This window comes from Spinacia oleracea, chromosome 6, assembly GCF_020520425.1.
Source record: "Spinacia oleracea cultivar Varoflay chromosome 6, BTI_SOV_V1, whole genome shotgun sequence".
NCBI lineage: Eukaryota > Viridiplantae > Streptophyta > Magnoliopsida > Caryophyllales > Amaranthaceae > Spinacia > Spinacia oleracea.
Genome location: NC_079492.1, coordinates 108,239,508 through 108,263,122, shown reverse-complemented (window position 1 = coordinate 108,263,122; position 23,615 = coordinate 108,239,508). Strand labels below are relative to the sequence as shown.

The 23,615-nt window shown below is 33.8% G+C and overlaps 1 protein-coding gene across 1 annotated transcript; it reads right to left on the bottom strand.

The window, feature by feature from the left end:
• Window positions 1–3,595: 3,595 nt before the first annotated feature.
• On the bottom strand, window positions 3,596–4,495 carry LOC110796567 (osmotin-like protein). The gene has a single exon (XM_022001627.2). The coding sequence runs from the start codon at window positions 4,475–4,477 to the stop codon at window positions 3,731–3,733; it is 747 nt and encodes a 248-aa protein (XP_021857319.1). The 5' UTR covers window positions 4,478–4,495; the 3' UTR covers window positions 3,596–3,730.
• Between the last annotated feature and the right edge of the window lie 19,120 nt (window positions 4,496–23,615).

Sequence of the window (23,615 nt, the reverse complement as noted above, 5' to 3'; positions counted from 1 at the left end):
TGAACTTTGTAAACATTTTTTTAATCTAATTTTACATTTAGGGGTTGTAATGCAATTTTAAGTTTTTATAATCCCGCACGCATCGCGTGCATATAAGACTAGTACAATAATGACCGTACAAGTGACCCATATTTGATGACATGTCATTATACTTTGACCCACATTTAATGGCATTTTCGTAATAAAAGCATCAATTATTTACAAAAATACCATTTGATTGGAAAATTTTCCCAATCAATGAGATTAACTCGGAACGGCTCGTAATTCGCAATGTTTCAAAAAACATAGGTAGTAATTGACAAATTTTCCAATCATTTACAATCTAGATGGTTACATACCTTAATGGGCTCAGTCACCGAAAGCCCGCTTATAACATGTCAGGATATGTCAACTGAAAATTTTAAAAAGACGGTTTAGGTAATAATTATTAATGGATGCATAGGTGTACATGTATCTCTACATGCATACTACATGAAACGACGACGTTTTTTTAATAAAAGAAACACGCTCTATTTATATTACCTGCCCAGATTTTTTGCCATTTTCTCTCTCCTCTAACCTCTCTCCATTTTTCTCTCTCCTCTAACCTCTCCCCAATTCCTCTCTCCAGGATCTCAAATTTGCGGATGACTTCGCCGGAGTTCAGAGTGTAATTTGCGGATGAATATTGCCCTATGTTCTGATTATTTTGAGTAATTTTGTTATTTTATTGTGTAATTTGTTGATGTTGTGTATTTTCGGTTTGATTTTTTTACAGTTCAAAGAACGACGTCGGAGAACGCGTTTGCTAGATCGGAGTCGTTTTGAGCTGGAGAAGAAGATGAAGAGGCGCTTCATTGGGAGGCGGTTGAGAGGCTTCCTACCTACGCTAGGGTTCGCCGTGGAGTTAACCGGAAGGTTCTAGGTGATATTAAAGAGATCCATGTCGGTAAACGTGAAGCTGATGAAAATTATTTTGGATCGACTTTTTAACTCCGTTGAGAATGATACCGAGTTGTTCTTCGAACTGATTTGAAGATTCGCCGATGAGACCATAGCAGGTGTTAATTTACATTCTCGTTTCTTCATAATTAGTTTACTTACTCTTTTTTTGGTGAATACGATTAGTTTACCTGCTTTTTTGAATAAGATTAGGTTACTTACTTTTTTTTTGGTGAATACCTTGGAAATGATGAACTCTATGAAAGTAAACCTAGCTTCGGTGTGCAAGTTGTGCAAGTATGTCAAATGTTTCTGTTGTGACTTTGAAATTTAATCATGTTCAAATTTTATAAGATGATGTTCATTATTTTTACATAATGATCTAAAGTGGTGTGTTCAAAATTTGTCATGTTCAAATTGTAACAATAGATGTTCAAATTAATATTGTTAATGAAATCAATTATAATACTTTTGAGTGATGTTCAATTTTTCAACTCTCTTATCCAACCTATGTTGAATCATGTCCAACTAAATTGAACTAATAAAACTATTATATGTTCAATCTTTTGTGGAATGTTCAGTTTCTCAATTTTTATGTTCATCTTATATAAAATGATGTTCAACTAACCTTAACTTAAAAAATTAATATATGTTCAACTTTTGTATGATGTTCAGTTTCTCTAGTCTCATGTTCAACTTATAAAGAATTATGTACAAAATCATGTTCGACTAAAAGGCTAGCCATAACAGTAATTAGCAGCTGTTCATTATTCTTTACTAAAAGATCAAAAATGGCGTTGTATAAATATTGTCATGTTCAGTTTATGATTCACCATGTTCAATTTATAAAAGATGATGTTCACAAATAATAACACTTTTGTGTGATGTTCAGTTTCTTAAGTTTCATGTTCAACATAAAGAACCATGTTCAACTTATAAAACTATGATATGTTCATAAATAAGAACACTTTTGTGTCATGTTCAGTTTCTCAAGTCTTATGTTCAACTTATACAGAATAATGTTCATATATTTGCCACCTCCTTGTATAAAAGAGAGCAGTTAATATATTTGCTTCTTAATCTTTTGGAATTGTTTCCTTGTTGCGAGCTTTTGGTTAGTTGATTGGAATGCGGAAAACTAATATATTATTTTTTTTGGAAAACTAATATATGCTCAATACTTTTGTGTGATTTTCAGTTTCTTACATATCATATTTAATTTATAAAGAATTATGTACACATTCATGTTCACTAGCTTTATTGAAAGATCAAAAGTAGCGATGTCTAAATATTGTCATGTTCAGTTTATAGTTCATCATGTTCAACTTCTAAAATATGATGTTCATAAATAAGAACACATAAGAACACTTTTGTGCGATGTTCAGATTCTCAAGTCTCATATTCAACTTATAAAGAATCATGTTCAACTAAATTTAACTTATTAAACTATGATATGTTCATAAATAAGACTTTTGTGTGATGTTTAGTTTCTCAAGTCTTATGTTCAATTTACACAGAATCATGTTCAACTAAATTCAATATATTTTCAATAATTTTGTGTGATGTTCAGTTTCTTAAGTCTCATGTTCACATATATATATGTTTGATTTCTGGGTTTGTAAATTTGAATTATTGTTAAAATATTTAATACTCGATTCTGGAGTAAATGTGTTTAAATTAGTAATAGGTTTTTTTTAGTTTCTAAATAAAATCACCTATTATTCTTAGTTATGTTCAATTTTTAAAACTCAATGTTCAGTTTTAGAAATTTAATGTTCGTACTATGTTTGATATCCTGTCAAGTTCATTTTTAATTAAAAAAATGTTCTATGTTCAATTTTCAGAATTTAACAAGGAGGAAAATAGACAGAATCGGAGAAGAAGTGGAGGAGAAGTTGGTGAACTCAATCCGTCTGCATTTGGTGGTAGAAAATTTATCGACGAAGAAGGGAAAATAAGAACTATGAAGATGGAGAAAAGTTGCAGATGAGAGAGAAAGAAACATAGAGGAAAGAGGAACATAGAAGAAGAAAAAGATTCATCAATGTTCATATTTTTTATTTGTTTATTTTCTACCGAAATATAGCGTAGTGATTAAACTTGTGCAGACGTACTAGAGTTTTTGATATATTAATTAATATTATTTAATTAGTCTAAATATTATTTCTCAAAAGACAAGTATGAAGAATGATATTTTTTTCATGTTCATTTTTTTTTATCATCATGTTCAATTTTAACTGTTTCACGATGTCTAAAAAACCTCATATTCACCCAACTCTGCGTGCATAGGTATGCAGCCAAAAATCTGGGTTTAGGTAAGGTTAAAGTCCGTGTGTTCTCGGGCTGGGCCGTTGTAGCTAGGCCCAAATTTACTCAAACTAACCTGTTTTAGTCTCTTATCGAATTTTTCCAGAATATGGTGATCCACGCCGTCGAGCCGGCTCAGACCAATACCATCTTTAGTTCTTTACCTTTGTGTTTGAATTTTATTTTTAACATTATACTACGTATTTACGTGGTAGTACTAGTTCAAAGTGGATTATCAAAGTCACATTTGATTTCAAATTACAAGACGACCACGTAACGAAAATGAACATTCTTCGGTTATTAGCTGTCTAGCACACAAACAAAAGTACAAAACTTAAGAAAGGGTAACACGAAATGAAATTAGATATCAAAGCAAAAGACTAAATTGTCCATTGATTATCCAGACGTTAGACATCAAATTAACATACGAGTACAACAACATAAACAATAGAAAAGGGCACACTACAATGTTCATAATTCTCTCTCTCTCCCCTCCTAAATTTTAATGGCAGAAAATAACTTTGAGCTCACGTGGGGCAGCACAGTCATGCATGAGGGAAGGTGTGTCATGAGCATAAGTAGCAGTAGATGGACAAGAATGCTTGAAGTACTGAGAGTAAGATGACTCATGACAAGTTTGTGGGCTATTAAAATGATTCCTACAGCAAAGTTCATCAGTGTTAAAGGCTGCACATCCACTCTTACAGCCCACAACAGGCCCATTACCATGTGGGCCTCTAAACTTCAAAGGCTCAGGGCAGGCCTGTAACAAGTTAGGCTTACACCCAACCACAGGGCAAACTCCCTTGCCTTGATGAGGGGTAATAGTCATCGGAAGGTTGAACCCATCAACAAGGCTGACTCCATAGGCGGAGTGATCCCTGTTGCCGTGGTGGATGCTAAACTGGGCTAAGGTGGCAGGGATTTGTCCGCCTAAGCCATTGCATTCAAGGCGGCCACCGCAGTCACCGGATGCACAACTGAACCTCCCATTAGAGTAAGTACAACCAGTCCTGGCCCAGATACGACCGGCCCAATGAGTGTTAGGGACAGGGAAGGAGCGGTGGGTTAGGGAGTTGAGCGGAAAACCCCCCTTTTCTAGGACTGGGAAACCGTGGTTAGGGAGGACTGCAGGCCATATTGTGAATGGGCAGTTGTTAACCACAGTAAGGAAGAGTTCGGACTGGGCTTGGGCTAAGGTCAGGATGGCTAGAAAGGACAGAAGAGAGAAGGAAGGGATAAGTGCCATTTTGTGGTTTACATCAACTGCTTTGGGGGTGGTATTTATAGAAACGAATTTTACAGCTAGGAGGACCGAGGACATGGTAAAATTGTAAAAATCATAATTTCAAGTGGTATACTGGTAACTCTGTATGAATTTGAAAAAGGACTGAAATAACCTTGCTCGGTTTTCTAGAATAAGTCCTCTTTTGTTTTCTAAAATTGCTTACACATAACACATGTGAATGACACAGACACAGACACAGACACAGGTAAAAGAAATGATAAAAGCTTGTTCTGAGTTGATCCAAAAAGAAAAAAGTTCACTGCAAATTTCAGGTTACGTAGCATCATCATTTAGGCAAGTAATCAAAACTTTAGCAAGGCTTGGCTAAATTTTAAAGGCTTTATTCAGACTACTTTTTTATTCTAGAGTTTTTAAGTTTTAATCTTATCAATTCAAGTGAGGTGTTTCACGTACGTGTTTGTAGTTGAAATCTCTTACCATTCCTCCCTATTCTGGTCGCAAAGATATAATCCAAACTAAAACGACACATTGAGCAACTCGCTTCATGTTGAATTAAGTAATGATGAAATTCTAAACTACTGAACATGACTAAGTATTTATTTAATATTCAACTGAACTTGATTGAGTATATTTTTGAGTTTTTTACAACTAAGTTTTGTAAATCATTGGTCTAATTTCTAGGAAAGGGATAAGATCATTCCATTGGAAAAGGACAACGAGAAAGACCAAAAGACAAAGTAACAAAAATGGACTAATTCAAGAAACTAAGTATGATAAACAGGCGAATCGGCCAACATTATTTGTGTTCACCTTCGTAAATACTCCGTACAATAAAGAAGCCACTTTTAAAACACTTTGAAAGGGAAGTTGCTTGTTTGAGTAATTCTATAAGTTCAAAAGAACAATGGGCATTGAATTTTGAAGCTTTCCGACAAGAGCTTGGCACCTAACTAGGGGAACGGGAACCCAAACAAATTAATTAAACTATGGCAAATGGGGTTAGACGACTCACCCAATGACACAATCCCACAGAAAAGATTCGGCAACATTTTGGAACATAACCCAATATGAAAGGAAATACTCCCCCCCCCCGCCTCTACAATATTATCTCATATACTTCCTGCGTCCCTTATTTATAGTCTTGTTTGACAAAAAATACAGGTTTTAAGAAAATTAAATATACGGAGTAGTACATTAAAAAGTGAAATAAAGTAAAAATAATGATTGTGTTGCATGGAAAAATAGAATAAAATACACGAGAAAGATAATATAGTACATAGAAAAATGGAATATAGTACATGATTGGGGTTTTCAAAAAAATTTAATTAATATAGTACATGAGAAAGTTGGGACCTTAATAACCAAAAATTAAAAACAAGACTATAATTTTGAGGACACCCGATTTGAAAAACATGACTATGATTTTGTGACGGATGGAGTAGTAAAATGTACTTTATTAATATATTCATACTTATGAAGTGGGCTTATGGGTTGATAAAGTATATAATATCTCCCTATTTATTTAGGGGATACACTTGGTCGAACACGGGTTTTAAGAAGAATAATTGAATGAAATAAAGTACGGAGTAATAAAATAAGTAGGGTTGGGGTAGATATTTTAGTAAGTAAAGCAAGTGGGGCCCATGTTATTTTAGCGGGGTGGGGGTGGGTGTAGTTCTGAAATTATTTGTTTAATATGGTGGTGGGATATAAGATATACTTCCTCCGTCTTTTAATACTCGCAACGTTTGTTAGTTTCACGCATGCCAATGCACAACTTTGATCATTTATATCTTAAAATCTCTTTATGCAAAAATTATAAAAAGTTGATATTTTGAAAGTACACATTGAGACGAATCTAACAAGATTTCACATGACTATGTTTTATCTTATACAAAAAACACTACGAATAGTCAAAGTAGATTATATGAATAGTGGCAAAAGTCCAAACGTTGCGAGTATTAAAAGACGGAGGAAGTATTAGATAGATTATTTAATTAGATCGTGGGGTTGATAAATTACTAAAAATAGCAAGTGTATCTCTTAATTAAATACGGCCGAAAAAGACAAGTGTATCCCTTAAATAAATACAGAGGGGGTATTTGAGAACTGAAAACAGAGATGGGGTGAGAATAACTTCTGTATAAAACCACTTTATCGAAAAGACCGTTTTGATTAATTAATTAATTAGTTTAATTATTTAACTAATTAACCACGGAGTACTATTTTAATTAATTATTTTCATTGTTTAACTAATTAGTTCTAGTGCCTAACTAATTGGTTTCATTACTTAACTTATATGACATGAAGGTGGTCTTTTGTGTTAGACTGTCTTATATTAAAAGCTATAGGGCAGTATTACACAAAAACTGTATTGGTGTCATATAAATTAAGCATTGAAATCAGTTAGTTAAAAACTGAAATTAATTAGTTAAACAATGAAACCAATTAGTTAGGCACTAAAACTAACTAGTTTTTTTTTTGAAAGGATAATTACTTCATTAATAAAGAGTCATACGGCATCTACAAGAGAAATATAGATCTAACAAATACATGACAAATTGAATCAAATAAAGGATTCCTTCATCAAAACTACGGTCGAAAAATTGATATATTTTGCGGTCCCGCATAAAACTTTACCAACGAACCAATTCTACATAAATCAACTGAACGACAAACCAAACATACTAATACTAACTCCACCATAGGGAGACTAACGAACAAGGACGAACTCCGCCCATATGGTGAAAACTTATTGAATTTAAGAGAAAATAACTGAATTAAATGAAGGAAATGGGTCGGAAATAGTCTAATTTCCAAAGAAATTAGATTATTTTCGGCCTACACGGCGGCCAAGAAAATAAACCCTAGAAAATAAAAGAGGGAGAGAGGATGGGAGAGCCGAGAGCTTTTTTAGAACTAACTAGTTAAACAATTAAATCAATTAGTTAATTAAGCAATCAAAACGATCTTTTTAATAAGACGGTCTTACACCAAAGTTTCCAGTTAAAGGTTACTCCACACGAAATGTTAAATACTCCGTAAAATATGGGTAAACAATAGAGACATTCTAAAAACCATAAGTAAACAAATAGAGACAAATATGGGATAATCTTTAAAGAACAAGGGAGTAGAGTTTTGAAATACTCCTTAATAGGAGAAGATTATAGCGTTCCCCACTCGTGCAATGCCCAAGATAAGGCTAAGAGCCTAAGAGCATCCAATGTCCCTAAAATAATAGGGAGTAAGATTCCTTTAGATATTGCAACCAAAATAATTAGGGTAACAAAAACAAAATGATGCAGGTCGGGCCAGTGAATGAATGAATGAATGAAATGAGTTTTGAACTCAAACAAAGTAATGTATAATATCTAGTGACTCTATTAACATATGGTTAACAATTTAACATGCATTGTACTCCGTAAAAGATATTTGTATTAAACACATGCTCTTTTGTGCACGATAACGAACAAAATGCTTTTAATTAATCCACATTCTGAAACACAAGAATGGTTTATAGCTTCAAAAAAAAAGTGTACAATAAAAATAAATATGTGTCATTATGACTTATTTGATAATACTCCCCCCGTATTTAATTAAAAGATACTCCGTATTTAGTATAATTTAATTGGCACGTAGAGGAAAGTGAGTTGAATTTATTAAAACTAACTTTTGAACCCGTTCCAAGAACGGACAATTAACAATGGTTGTTTATCTGTCTTTTAAAGTTATAATTTTATTGATGGTTTGTGATTTTGGTGAGAATATATATTTCCAAGAACGGACAATTAACAATGGTTGTTTATCTGTCTTTTAAAGTTATAATTTTATCTGTCTTTTAAAGTTATAATTTTATTGAAGGTTTGTGATTTTGGTGAGAATATATATGTGATTTTGGTGAGAATATATATATATATATATATATATATATATATATATATATATATATATATATATATATATATATATATATATATATATATATATATATATATATTTTGTTGTGTGATTTAAACAAAGGTGAAATTTAAAGGTTGGAAAAATATATAAATTAAATGTATTGAGTGTTAAAAAGCTAAGGAAGATGGAGTGGAAGAGGAATTTCTACATTAAATGATGAATTGATGTTCAATGCGGAAAATGAAGTGGAATACGCTTTAGATCAGTAAAATATAGCAAACAACAAATGAGAAAATTGTAAATAAATAATAATGAAAGTAGGGATGTCATGTGTCATTTAATTATCTATGTTTTGCTTTTTAAATTATAGAACACTAGGTATAAATAAGATTAACGTGGAGTATTGAGTTATTATTTATTGTAAGAAATGGTCGTGTGTGAATTAGTTAGTGTAGTAAAAAGAGAATGTGAGTAAGTGTGAGAACTATAAGAGGGAGAAAAATATTAATATAATTGGTAAGATATGCCAAAAATAGTAAGTGTATCATTTAATTAAATACGACCGATTATGGAAAATGTATCTTTTAGTTAAATATGATCGATTATGGAAAATGTATCTTTTAATTAAATACGGAGGGAGTATCGCAAAAGTAAAATATTGAATTCACATACTCTATTAGAAATGATAAGAGTAGATGATATTAAATCTTGTTACTCCCTCCGTATTTTATTAAAGGGATACACTCACCTTTTTTCAGCCATATTTATTTAAGAGATACATTTGCCATATTTAGTAACTTACCTACCCCACCATCTACTTAAATAATACATCTAACTAGTATGGGCCCGTGCTAATGCACGGGATTTCTATAAATTAGGAAACAAATAAAACATATGGTGCATTAGATTTTTAAAAACACTCCCTTTGTACATTATAGTAGTAATAACATAAATAAGGAGTAATTATGAAATATTTTTTTAGTGATGCTAGATAATTGAAATGTTGCTAGACGCTTAAGATAAAATGTCATATTCTAATAAAGTAGCTTGTCAAAAAATTGTTATCAATTGACTTTTATAGGTATATCATTTTAGTTTTGGTTGACTGTATTTAGCTAGTTTGAAGTACACTTATAAGAATGATTACAATAGCGATATTGTATAATTTTGTGGATGTTAGTTGATTTTTATGAAATAAATATTTACTTGAAATGGTACTAATTTTCATATAATTATTCAAGACGTGACTTTCTATAAATATATTTTGTCTGATTTTATAAATAGGTTGGATTATTAGAACCAATATTCCTTTTATTTAATGAGTGTTAATATTTTCTTTATTTAAAAGATGTTATATATCCCTCATAAAGAATGATGTTTTATTTGAGATTCCATATTGTTGACTAAGTGTATATGTAAATAATACTCCGTAGTACTTAGAATTTGTTTTCTCGTAGTGTACAGTCATTTTTCACATATTTTCATTATTTCCTTTAATGATCTCCTCCTAAATATATTCATGTTTTTCTCCATGTACTATTTATATACTCCCTCCGTTCCATAATGTTCCTCATTTTTCCATTATGCGCGGTCTCCAATGCACTACTTTGACCGTTAATAATTTTAATTTCGTATTAGTAAAATTTATAAAAAATTGATATTTAGAAAATTTATATTGAAACGAATCCAATGATATCCCACAAGTTAACATTTATACTTTTAATCATACTATTAATTACGGTCAAAGTTTTTAAACTTTGACCATATGAATAGTAAACATGAGGAACATTGTGGAACGGATGGAGTAGTTGTTAGCATGTAGACATAGATTAATGAGCGTTTGTTTTAAGGTTTTCAAGAAAGATAAGTGAATCAATTGAGTTGATTCCCTTATATATGTGTTGTTTATTAGTTAAATTTTGTGTCATTCCCTTTACCCTTTCTTACCGTCAAACTTCCTCCCCACCCCCGTCTCTTCTTTTCCTCTACTCTAAGGCCATCTTGATCGATCACGTCACCTCACATTATTCCACCACCTCTCGATCCAACGACCACATCCACCAGAACAATTTACCTTCCTAACCCTCCACCTCCAACCACCAAGATAGAAATCTTACCCAACTATCAAGAATTTTACACCATCAACAAAAATATCCTAACCAACCCAACTGCAATCAAAATCCCCACCATCGGCGACAAAAATCTCACTCCGATCCACCAACGACCGAATGAGCTACACTCTTAGTAACCCACACAATCACCCGTAAAAATCTCCTAGCTACCACGAAGCCAACAACCATCATCCTCTCACATGTATCTCATAATAATATCCTTTTCAAATGACTGATGAAGTAATTTAATTTACCTTACTCCTTATTTTTTACTCTCTCCTACAATATTACATCTTTTTGCAAGGGGGTGTTATGTATACTTTTTTCTGATAGTTGAAAGGATTATATGTTTATTCTACTTTTTAATAATAAATTATAAAATGTATGGTTTAATCATTTAACTAAGTACCTACTTATTTATTAAATTGATTAAATATATGTTAAATGAATAATTAAAAAAAATGGTGTTCTATGTGTTAGATTGATTAGAATTATTTTTCAATTATTTCATAATATTTAATAATTTGTGTCGAAATAGTAAGTCATTATATTTATGTTATTCAAATTTCCTTTCAAAAGATAAACAACCTGATTTCCCACCTTATTTATTGGTGTGTATATATTTCTATTCATTAATACAATATTTTCTATTTCCGTTTTTGTCAATGGTTATTTTCTTATTATTGATGGTTTGAATTCTCACTCCGATCCACCAACGACCGAATGAGTTAATAACCCACACAATTACCCGTATAATCTCCCAGGTATCACGAAGCCAACAACTATCATCCTCTCACATGTATCTCATAATAATATCTTCTTCAAATGACCGATGAAGTAATTTTACCTTGCTCCTTATTTTTTACTCTCTCTTAAAATATTACATCTTTTTGCCATAGGGTGTTATGTTTACTTTTTTTTGATAGTCGAAAGGATTGTATGTTTATTTTATTTTTTTAATAATAAGTTATAAAATGTATGGTTTAATCATTTGACTGAAGTACCTACTTTTTTTTTATTAAATTGATTAATTATACGTTAAATGAATAATTAAAAAAATGACGTTATATTATATGTGTTAGATTGAATGAAATTATTTTTCAATTATTTCATAAAATTTAATAATTTGTGTCGAAATAGTAAGTTATTATATTATGTTATTTTTTATTTCCTTTTTTGTCAATGGTTATTTTCTTATTATGGGTAGTTTGAATTATCCTCTTTTTTTTTTCCTTTTTTCCTTATTTATTGCTTAATTGGTGCATGATTGAAGTTGTTATTGATTGGTTTCCTTTTGATGGAGTATGATGTGGCAATTGACGTGGCATATGTGAGAAGAGATGATTGAGTGTTTGGAGGCCTCACATTCGCCGACATTCTGCTTTAATAATATAGATTTATCATATGACCCACCATTCTATTAAACAAATAATTTTATAAACTCACCCCACCTCCCACCCTCCAAAATGACATGGTCCTCCACTTGTTTACTTATTAAAATATCTACCCAACCCCAATTGCTTTATTATTTTATTTCATTCAATTTTTCTTCTTAATACCTGTTTCCGGCCAAGTGCATTCCTTAAATAATACGGAGAGAGTATTACATTGAAACTTACGGCCCGTTTGTGGGGCCTATAATTAATGGTAGAAATGAGAATAAAACTAAATGTTACTCCACGAAATACAACGTACTTGGTAAGAAAAGTATCATAATATCTATGGTTGTATCTCAAACTTGGTAGTTTTTCTAATGTATTTGCGTTCCTAACTAATACGGAGTACCATTTTTTAAATGGTAATAGATGATAATGAAAATTTATAAATGAGATAATTTTAAGTGAATAAGTATTATCATGTGACTGAATATTTATTTACATTATAAATTTACATATAAATTTATGCTTATTTACACCATTTCTAACCAACTAATCTATATGACTGTATCAAACATACCGTTAGTATGTAAGGAAATTAATATTCTTTCCCTAAGAAAATAATTAATATCTTATTCAAGGGGAGGAAAGGTGGTTCTTATAAAGATTTTGGGAAGGGAGAAGTCGGTACAAATGGCTTAGTGTAACCTTCATCAGCTCAATTTTAGTAGAGGGAGATGAGTAGATAAAAAGGAAGGAAAAAAAACTTCGAAACAAAAATCCGAGATAACGAAATAAAAGGCGACAGAAGATGGCGAATATCCATGCAAAAGATGCCAAACAGTGGCAGAAAAATAAAATGCTGACAAAGACAGAAACACTTGTTAGAGGACGTGAGGTCCGAGGAAAATGATAAAAAGCACAACACATAGGAGATCCACGAAATACACATTGCCGACGTCTGCGTACCTGAGTAATCTTACACCAGCACAAAGAAATATAGAGCTCGGCATACGGCGGCCCATCATATGGGCTGTCAGCCCGGCACAAAATCGCCCAAACATAACACAATGAATGTTGCGATTTAATACCGTAAAAGAATAATGTCGCAACAATAATATAATTGGAATATAATTAGAATAAACTTATCTCAATATCGTGATGAACGAGTTGATCGATTTAGAACGATTGTCACGCCGTGGCCGAACCACTGCTCTAAAAGACAATTCCGCACTACCCCGGTTGCGGTTGTCCTCCAGGGTTAACACGACATCAAGACTTTTGTGCACTCACAAGGCTCGATTGGAGATCAGAATACTTGCCCAGAACAAAAGAGTGTTTGAGAGAGAGAATTGAGAGACAGTTTCTGTGTATTGAGTTTTTGGAAAACAGAAGAAGAAGTATTTATAAGAAGCCTGTAACAGTCATATCCGGCTAGTAGTGGAAGTAGTGTTTACACGATTAGTGGGTGGAGTAGTTGGGCAGTTACAATATTTTATGGGTTGATTAATTCTCATAACTGTTAGAATTAATAAGAACCACTTCTGAACTAAAAGAATAACCCAGACAAAACCCACCCACGCTTGCGAGCCGCATTCGCCAAGGCCCAAGGCCCAAGCCAGACCCGGCCGACCGGCGCGCGTGTGTGTTGTGTGTCCACCCTTGCCACTCTCATGCTTTCATAAACAAATTGACTTTTTTTTATCCGAGCTTACGTGGACAATAGTTTGGTATTTCAAACCGAAGCAAAATGGAAAATAAGTTTTAAATTAACCATACTTTTGTCAATCGTTCCGAATGCAACTCACCTAACCTTATGACCCACCCGACCAACCATCCTAATTTAAACTATTTTGTTGCTTAAATATACTTTCTCCGTTCGTTTTTACTCACAATGTTTGGACTTTTTACACCATTCACATATTCTACTTTAATTATTGTTAGTGATTTATATGTAAGATAAAACATAGTCATGTGGGATCTTGTTAGATTCATCCCAATGTGTATTACCAAAATATCAACTTTTTATAATTTTTGTTTAAAGAAATTAAAGATATTAATAATCAAAGTTATGCATTGACATGTTGCGATAAAAAACGAATAGAGGAGGTACATAACTACATTTATGTGAGTAATGACAATAACATAAAATTGAATTAATTTAAGTTTTTATGAATTTTGTAACTTTTTAACGCTTAAGTATTACTCTCTCCGTATGGCTAAGTTTCAAAATATAAATCATAGTTAACGGCCTCTACTACAAGTTGGAACCGTATATGCCCAAACCAAAATCCAATTTAAAACAATCCATTAACTACGAATAATCTAGACTATTTAGTAAAACAGAGTTTTAAACAATGCAAGCAATATAAACTCTCTCATTCAATCCCATTCTAAAAGATTACTTGGCTTGCAAGTCATCTCTAAGAGTCATGCTTAGAAAATTCTACTCCCCAACAACGCAAGTGCAATTAATGGATCATCATTAGGCTCATTATGACAAAGGCTATGACCAAAAGACATGAAAGCACGTAATGGGAAAAAGCTGAGTACTACAAGCTAAAATAAAGCTTATGACTAAACCTGCTTCACTCCTGAAAACTTTAATAAGTTCACATGCAAAAGCCACTGAATAAACATTCAAGCACAAAGACAAAACTCGACTCTTGACACGACTCTTGACTTATAATTATTTAGAATAAGTATCGAACCAGATTCTGAAACTGAAATGTCTAATGGAAGAGTATTGGGAGCCAACCAAACACTAAAAATATAATAGTAACCCTTGTCACCTTTGTGACGGAATTCCCTATGCATAACAATAGTAATACAACGTCGTGTATCACCGTTAGAAGTAACCGTCCTCCGGTCTTGTACTTACCCCATTGTTCATACTCAAGGTGCATACGTTCCAAGAGTTTTGAAGCTTATTCGGGTTCACTTTATGTTTATTAATATTTTATTCAAAGCCGACTCAAGACGCAATCAAATAAAACATTCAATTAAGTAAATAACCATACAAAGCTTCTTTTAGAATCCTTTAAGACTTGTGAACAAAAGCAATTGACTCTAGTGAATTACTAATTTGTTCTTTCTCAACATGATTCTACATGTGAGTCCATGACATGTCTGTTAACATGAAGGTTGTGCATTGAGAACAAATAACTCCTAATTCATTTCACATACTCAAAACAACTCTGTAACTATGTACCTACATGACCGAAGTACACGTGGTTTGTGCTACGAGGCACGAATAACTTAGGCTCTTTGAATGCTAGACATTACGTACTTAGCAATAAATACACTTCTCAACATGATTCACCTTACGTACAAAGTATAAATAAAACTCCTTGCATGCGTAAAACCGTTCATGCATAAATCATACTTGGACAACATGCTTGCTAATTAAATCCAGCAAACATAAATCGTATTAAAATGCTTGCTCATATACTCAAACATGAATCCATAATCCATTTAAACATGAATCAAAACATCATAAACATAACATGTATTCACATGAATGATTGAGTTGCCCTAGACTTGTACGTACCTTGAGTACCAAAGTAGAGGGGCCACTTTGTGATTCAATTTAACTTAACTAGAAACCTCGTCCTATCATAAAATAAATATCCTTAATTAATCATCATGTTTCATTAAATTTCCAACAACATTATATTATTTCATTCTAAATCGTCTTAATTAATTAGAAATTATTCGTTTTTAATGTAAATAATAATTCTAATTAATTACTTAAAATCCTAGCATGAAATTTAATTAATTTCATGCATGAACATTTAAAATCAACATTTTAAAGTTCATAAACCAATATGAGAATTATTATCGATTATCATAATTAAAATTAACGTCTAATTATGTTAATCAATCAACTATATATTTTTAATTAAAACCCTAATCATAAATCATAATAAAAGCTCTTAAAACTCATAAAAATCCATGCTTTAATTCATAAAACAAATTTGAAAATTATAATCTCATTAAATACTTTGAATAACCAACATTCAACCACCAAAATCCATAATTCAACATCCATAATCTAAATCCCAAAATCAATTTAAATCATAAATAATACGGATATTTCATGAAATACCCCCGAGTTTTGCCTTAATTCACCAAATGCCCATCAAGTTTCAATAATTCACCAAATACCCCTCACAAATGACTTAATACCCTAAATACCCCTCTATGACGTCATCATCCTCATAATCGACCAATTACGATCTAATTACTCACCTAATCCCTCATTAACCCCCTAATCCTTAATTACCCACCCATTAACCCACCCATTTCTTTTTCTTTTCTCACTCCCCTTCCTTCTTCCATTAACCCACCACCCACCTCAATTGATTCGGTCACCCTTGTTCCTCATTCCCTTTCCTCCATGGAAGCCCCCTGCTACTGCCTCCAGCACCCCGCCATCTCCTTCGTCCTCGTCGAACTCAATGCCCAGGAACCCTAGAAACCACCATAACTCAGGGACCACAAAATCAAGATTCTACTCAAACTCTCTCCCTTTTTCTGGACCATTCGATCACCACCACCAATTTACCAAACCCACCTTGCACCGCCATTTTTGGTTGGAAAACGAGAAGGAAGCAACTAGAATTTTTGGCTGAAAATTATTCGATTAAGACGAATTTTTGGCTGGAATTAACTAATTGAAAAAGTGTGAATTGAATGAAAATTTGATTTGTGTGATATAGGGAGAAGAAAAGTGCGAATCCATCCAAAAAAAATTGGAGATGAAAACCTAAATAATGCAAAGAAATCAATAATGGAAAAAGATAGGTTTATTTTGAAGAAAGATAGTGGATCTGGAGGAGGATGATAATTGGGTTTAGAGTTGTTCTTGGATGTCGATTGATGAGATTTGACGCATCATTTGCTTTGACGAATTGGAATTTGCAAAGGAAATAAAAATGGTGATGATGAGTGGTGTTGGTGTTGTCGGGGGAGGAGATCAGATAGTGGTGATGAGTGGCGGCGGTGGTGGTAATGTAGGGAGGGAGGGCGTGAGGGAGGAGGAAAAGGCGAGGGGCTTCAATGGTAAATGGGGGCGAGGTGGTGGCGGCGGTGATGGGTCGAGGAGGGAGAAAACGGGTGCGATGTGGTGGCGGAAGAAGGGAGAGGAAGAAGGGTTGGTGGCGGAAGGAGTGAGAGGAAGAAGATGGGTTAATTAGGAAAAAATGGGTTAATTAGGAAAAATGTGTAAATGGGTGGGTTAATTAGATGATAATTGAGTTAATTAAGGATGATGACGTCATGGAGGGGTATTTGGGGTATTAAGTCATTTGTGAGGGGTATTTGGTGAATTATTGGAACTTGATGGGCATTTGGTGAATTAAGGCAAAACTCGGGGGTATTTCATGAAATATCCGTAAATAATAATCATTAGGATTTTTTGGTATTTACTACCTTAAAAATACACCACTTTTGTATTTACTACCTTATGAAAATTTTATTTTAAATTACTACCTTAAAGTTCCATTTTTTTTGTATTCACTACCATTTTACAGTTTTCTCATCTTAAAATTGAGATATCTCTTTCGTTTCTTAATCATTTTAAGTGATTCAAAGCTCATTCTTCTCATTTATATGTAAGGATTCCACAGGGATCTTACCTTTTAACATTTCGTAAAAGTTTAAACAAATTAAATATTATTTTTAAAATTTTAAAATATTTATGAATTATCAAACGAATTTTTTTGAAATGACATTCTCAATGAAATCCCTATAGAAAAAGGAAAATAATGAACTTCGAATCACTTTAAACGATTAAGAAACGAAAGAGATAACTTAATTTTAAAATGGGAAAACTGTAAAGTGGTAGTAAATAAAGAAAATCTGGAAGTTTAAGGTATTAATTTAAAATAAAAATTTCATAAGGTCGTAAATACAAAAGTGGTGTATTTTAACGGTAGTAAATACCAAAATTTCCTAATCATAATAATGATAATTTAAAAAAAAAAATTAAATAGAGGAGAGATTAGGGAAGTAGAGAAATAATATCGGAGGGCCAATAGGGCACGTTGGTGGTGGCTGGGGAGTGAACGGATAGTGGGAAGAGGAGAGGAGGCACGACAGCGCAACGCAACACTGTTGTCGTTGTTACGTTGTTGGGATGCGCGGGCAATGCTCAAGCTGCTGCGCGCGGTGGGAAGCCTCGCTGCTGCTGCCTTGCACGTGGTTGTGCGGGCAGGTGGGGGACTCGACCGAGACACAAGGAGAGGGGATAGGAGGAGAGGATACTGAAGGAAATAATTCCCTTGGTCCAAGTTTGCATTTAATGCTAAGTCTAATAAATGCGGTTCAGTATTAATTAAACAAGTTAATAATTCAGTGAGATTAAGTGATTTTAATGCCAAGCTTGAGGTCGTTTCAGTTCAATTGGAATTAGTAATACTAATGCCACAACTTACTCTTGACTGAGCCCGTAGGGTCACACAACTAGTACGTGAACTGACCAAGTATTTAGGTGAATATAATATTCCGTAATACACTAATTATGGACATTCGATAATGATGGATGTTGGTTCCAGTGGGAGCTAAAATCATCAAAAAGGCAAAGAAATAATATTTGTCGGAAATGAAGATATTACGGAAATGGAAATATCGTTCATGACGAAAATATAAAAATTATCGAAGTCGAAGATATTGCAGGAAACGAAAATATGGTTCGTTTTGGAAAATATCAACGGAAATAGAAATATTGTCGGAATCAAACGAAAATAGAAATATTGCTGGAAATGGAAATATTATCGGAATCGAAAATATTGTGGAAATCGGAAAACATTGTTGGAATCGAAAATATTATCGAAAACTTAAATATTGTTTGAATCCGAAATAAATTATGGAATCGGAAAACGAATCGGAAGCACGAAGGCCGGCAAGCGAGCCAGCCCGTCGCTCGACGAGCAAGCCCACGAGGCACGACAAGCCAGCGCCAGGCACAAACCCAACGCTAGCGCCGAGCACAAAGCCCAGCGCTATCGCCGAGCACAAAGCCATCGCCAGCGCCAGGCCTAGTGCCCAACGTGGGATTTCAGCCTTGGCGTGGGCGGCAAGACAACGTGGGCAACAAGGCAGGTGTGGCAAGGCAACACGCACCAAGGCAACAACAGGCATGGCTGCGTCGGTTTCTTGGGCGCCAAGGCTACTTGTGCGACAAGTAGCTTGGGCCACAAGCTATCCGTTTTCCTTATCCTACTTGACTTAGAGTTTTATGATTATCCTAATACTTAAGTGTTTGGATTTTTCTAAAAAACTAAGACTTTGAGAATTTTTTTTAGTAATCCTAATTTTATTAGGATATGACTATTCTTTTGTCCTATAAATATGTGATCCATGATCATTAATTTACACACAACTTGAATTAAATAAATTCAATATTATTGCCTATCACTTATAGTGAGTTTCCGAGTGCGTAATACCTTAGACGATATCCTAGTTGGTTGAACCTAAGGCGGATCCGAACGTGTTATGGACTATCTACGGAGGGAAGACATTTGGAGCTCTATACTTGTTCTTTTTCGGTTCGGGAGCAGCTAGGTACGTATACTAAATTATGCTAATTGATTACGTGGAAATTAATTTGGATTCTGACATTTATGGTTTATTCCGCATGTCAATTAGATTGTTCATAAACTAACAGAGCCGAACAAGGGAGAGAGAGAAAAGAGAGGAGAGAGAAAATAAGGGTTTAATGATTTTTTTTGGGGATTTGTGAAGTATTGATCATGGGTATTTATAGGTTTTGGAATCCCACAAGGGTTTAGCTTTGGGTTTCAACTTTCGAGCTTCATTAAATGCACCTGGATTCACATTAATGTGTTTGGGTTTGAATTCAAGATTTGGTTGGGCTAGAATCGTTTAAAATCCTTTTAACTTTTCAAAACCCAATTTAAGTTCCCCAACTCAAAAATAAAATTTACTCTCCAATTAAAAATAAATAATATTTTAATTAATAAAAATACATTTTAATAAATATTTAAATGCAACTTTAATTTATAAAATCTATAAAACTGATTTATAAATATAATTAAATATATTTATAATTACTTAAATAATGGGGTTTTACAGTCTAACCTCCCTAAAAGAAGTCTTGTCCCAAAACTTGGGCACGATAACTCAAACTTTTGCTTGAACAACTTAAACTTTACTGCTTTTCTTGAAAAAATTTATGTTGTTGTACTCTTTAAGTGATTAAACATGCTAAAATTTACGCTTCAAAGTGCGTAAAACGATAAACTTGCAGTGCAATTGTAGGGGATTTTTTCGTACTTTCATTTTTTTGTATTTCCCCTACGGAGGTTTTGTATGTTTTTGGATTTCGAAGGAGTCGCCACCAAACAATTTTAAGGGTCCTGTTTGGAAAGACCAAAATTGACTCTTTTGTGGATAAGGCATTGAATCTTAGAAACGGATGGGTGAGATCCGGGCAAGGGAACGAAGTGCTTATTCCGCGAGCTGATAAGGTACATTGTGTCAGGTTACAATTTATATTTTGATTCATTGCATCTCTAATTGTACATCTTTGAGACTCTCGCTATTCCTAATTCTCATTAACTTTCACTAACAATAGTATCCTATCTATTAGAAGAGATAATGAATGCAGTAATTTGTCTGACGTAGCTTTCAGTAGTTGTTCAAACTAAGGAGTAATTGTATTTTAATAAATTTGTGTGTATGATTGTGGAGAAATAATTTATGTAGAAAGTGTGTGACGAGTTGTTGAGAAATAATTTACGTAGAAAGTGTTTGACTCTTATTTGACATTACAGGGAAGTAGTCACATTTCCTGGATTTGCGGACTGTATATCACGATGCATCAAATTAGTTACTCCTCGAAAATGTCTTGAGCAATCTTGGACACAACAGCTTAATATTGCTTAAGATGATAAATGTGGCTTCATTTTTGAGGAATAGTCGTTTCAGAGCGTGAGCTTTGGATGGAAGGATCTCCCTGAATACCTCGACAATATCTTAGAGATACTTCCTAGAGTTGACAACTTGTCATTATGTAATAAAAATAATGTTATATTAATAAATGTTCAAAAGTATTTTGATTGTATCAGCGGTTTTGGTCACACAGAGACTGCATTTTAAATCTTCTTTAACAAATGTTATAATGATAGCTTTCGATATTGGATCTTCACCAACATAAGTACAAAATAATTTATCATTACGTTTCTATTTGTTTCATCAGTCTATACATATATATTGCAGCAGTTCCATAGTTATCTCTTGTGGACTTGATTGTATATTCACCTCCAAGCTCATGCCCCAGAGCAGATGGTTGCTTATGAAAAAAAATGTGCTTCAACTTACGCGATCGTTATGGAGAACGGACGAGTTCAACATAACTTCATCAATTGAAAAGACACGAGGATCAAGGAACTAATAGCAAAAGAGCCACACTTTTATTAGTGTAAATTGAAATATTTTTACATCTAATGAGTTTCTTGACGCCAAAAGTAAGCCAAAAGAATTGACAAATCAAAAAGCAACCAACTAAATGAGCTCAGAGAAGCTCAGTAGCATTTACCTAAGCTAACCAAAACCCAAATTAACCTACACACAATAATCTAAGTACAGTTAAGGAGACGAGACACCAATGCAACAAGATGATGAACTTCACAGCCCAAACCCAATACACATGTAAGACGTTAAGCTTCATTTGTCATCCTCAAGCTTGTTGATCAAAGTAAGCGGATTTTGCTCACTTTCTTTTTTCCCCTGGTTATACAAGAGGCTAATAACTTAGAGATACAACGGCTCAATTGTTAAGCATGACAACTGCTCAATTATTTCCATATACTAATAAGGCTTAGAATTTGCCTTGCGTTTTGGAAATTAATTTTCTACACCTTAAATAACCATGCACGCTAGCGCACGGACCAACAACTAATTAAAACTAGAGTTGACGAGGTAACCCGTAGCCACATTGAGGGAAAATTAGGACACATAATGGAGCAAAGGTGTGAGACATAGCCCAAACCTTTAAGGCCCCAATACAATTTGACTGGTTCTTAAAATGTCTAATGCAGACAGTTACATTTAAGCCATATTACCATACTCCACGCGGATAAAAAATCCTCAAGCTATTAAGGGTTACGACTAAAGATGGCTGTGGGCCGGGCCAGGCCGGGCTTCGTGCCGAGCCCACGCCAGGCCCATGTTGCTTCGTGTCGGGCCGGGTCGGGCCGAAAAGTTAAAAATAAGATCCATGCCCGGCCCAAGCCCACGTGCTTTCGTGCCGGCCCGCCGTGCCTAAGGCTAATTTGACTAAATTTAACGTGCTTTGTCGTGCCGGGTCGAGTCGTGCCGTGCCTTGTCGTGCTTTTTCCAAAAAGTAAGGCCCAGGCCCGGCCCACGGCCCACGGCCCACGACTTCGTGCCCGTGCCGGGCCGTGCTTTTTTCGTGCCGGTTCGGGTCGGGCTTCGGGCCGGCCCGGCCCACAGCCATCTTTAGTTACGACTTTCGAGCCATTATGACTATGTAAAAGTAGAAGTAAAAAATAGGAAATTTTGTGAAACACTACCTTAATGTTTGGACGTTTTATGAATTACTACCTTATAAAAACTTTTTTATATTTTACTACCTTATAAGTTTGATATGTTTTAGTAACACAACCTTGTAACAGAAAACGTTAAATCTCTCCGCTTGTGGGCCTCACCCCCACGATTTTATTCTATTTCTCTTTCCTCTTTCTCAATCTCTGTTCTCCACTTCTCTTTCTCAATCTTTATCCTCTAATTTCTCAATCCCTATTCTCATTCTCATCTGAATTCAATTCTTCTTCCTTCTCCTTCTTCTTCTTCTTCCTTCTCCTTCTTCTTCTTCTTCTTCTTCTTCTTCTTCTTCTTCCTCTTCTTCTTCTTCTTTCCTCATTCCCATTGCTTTTCAGTATCTTCATAGTTGTGTCAATTCTGTCCGACTTTAGTCGCGACATTATTAATTAATTCTTATTGCAGTATCAACACAAGTATTATTACCGGATGGAGCGTTCTGTTCCAACATTGTTATATTATATGTCAAGATTGACTTGATTTGCATGTCGGAGATCCAACGCTGTTGTAATAAGCATAATTCCAACCTTTTAATATGACCCATGTTGATGGGTTCGCATTATTTAAGATTAGTTGCATTAATTAAAATAAAAAGATGTTGTCAAAATTTGAGTCATAACCTTTTTCGTAAGACAAATTTGATCTCTACTCTGTTTTGGCTCTTCGCATCCTGTTTAAGTGCTTAACTTTTACTACCAAAATACAGTATTATTTTTGATGAATTTTGTTTATCTACTTTTGAATCATTACTTACAATTGTAATACTAGCATAATTTGAAGTCCATTACAGTACAAAACTTAGTTTAATGAAAGACGGTTTTTCATGTCTTTTGTAGGAGATTGGGGAATGTCATTTCTCTGTTCATTTTGGTATAATATAAATCGAAACAAGAGCAAATGCTGCCTCATATATACTTCGCATGTAATTAATCATAACAAATTCGATCAATGTAAGTTTCTCAGAACATGGCTGCAGAAGAGAAGCACCCAGTATACAGCAGGTTAAAAGCTAGAACAATTACTTGTCAAGGGGAAGAAGAAAGAAGAAGAATTGAATTCGGATGAGAAAGAGAACATAGATTGAGAAATTAGATGACAAAGATTGAGAAAGATAATTAGAGAACAGAGATTGAGAAAGAGGAAAGAGAAATGGAATAAAGTCGT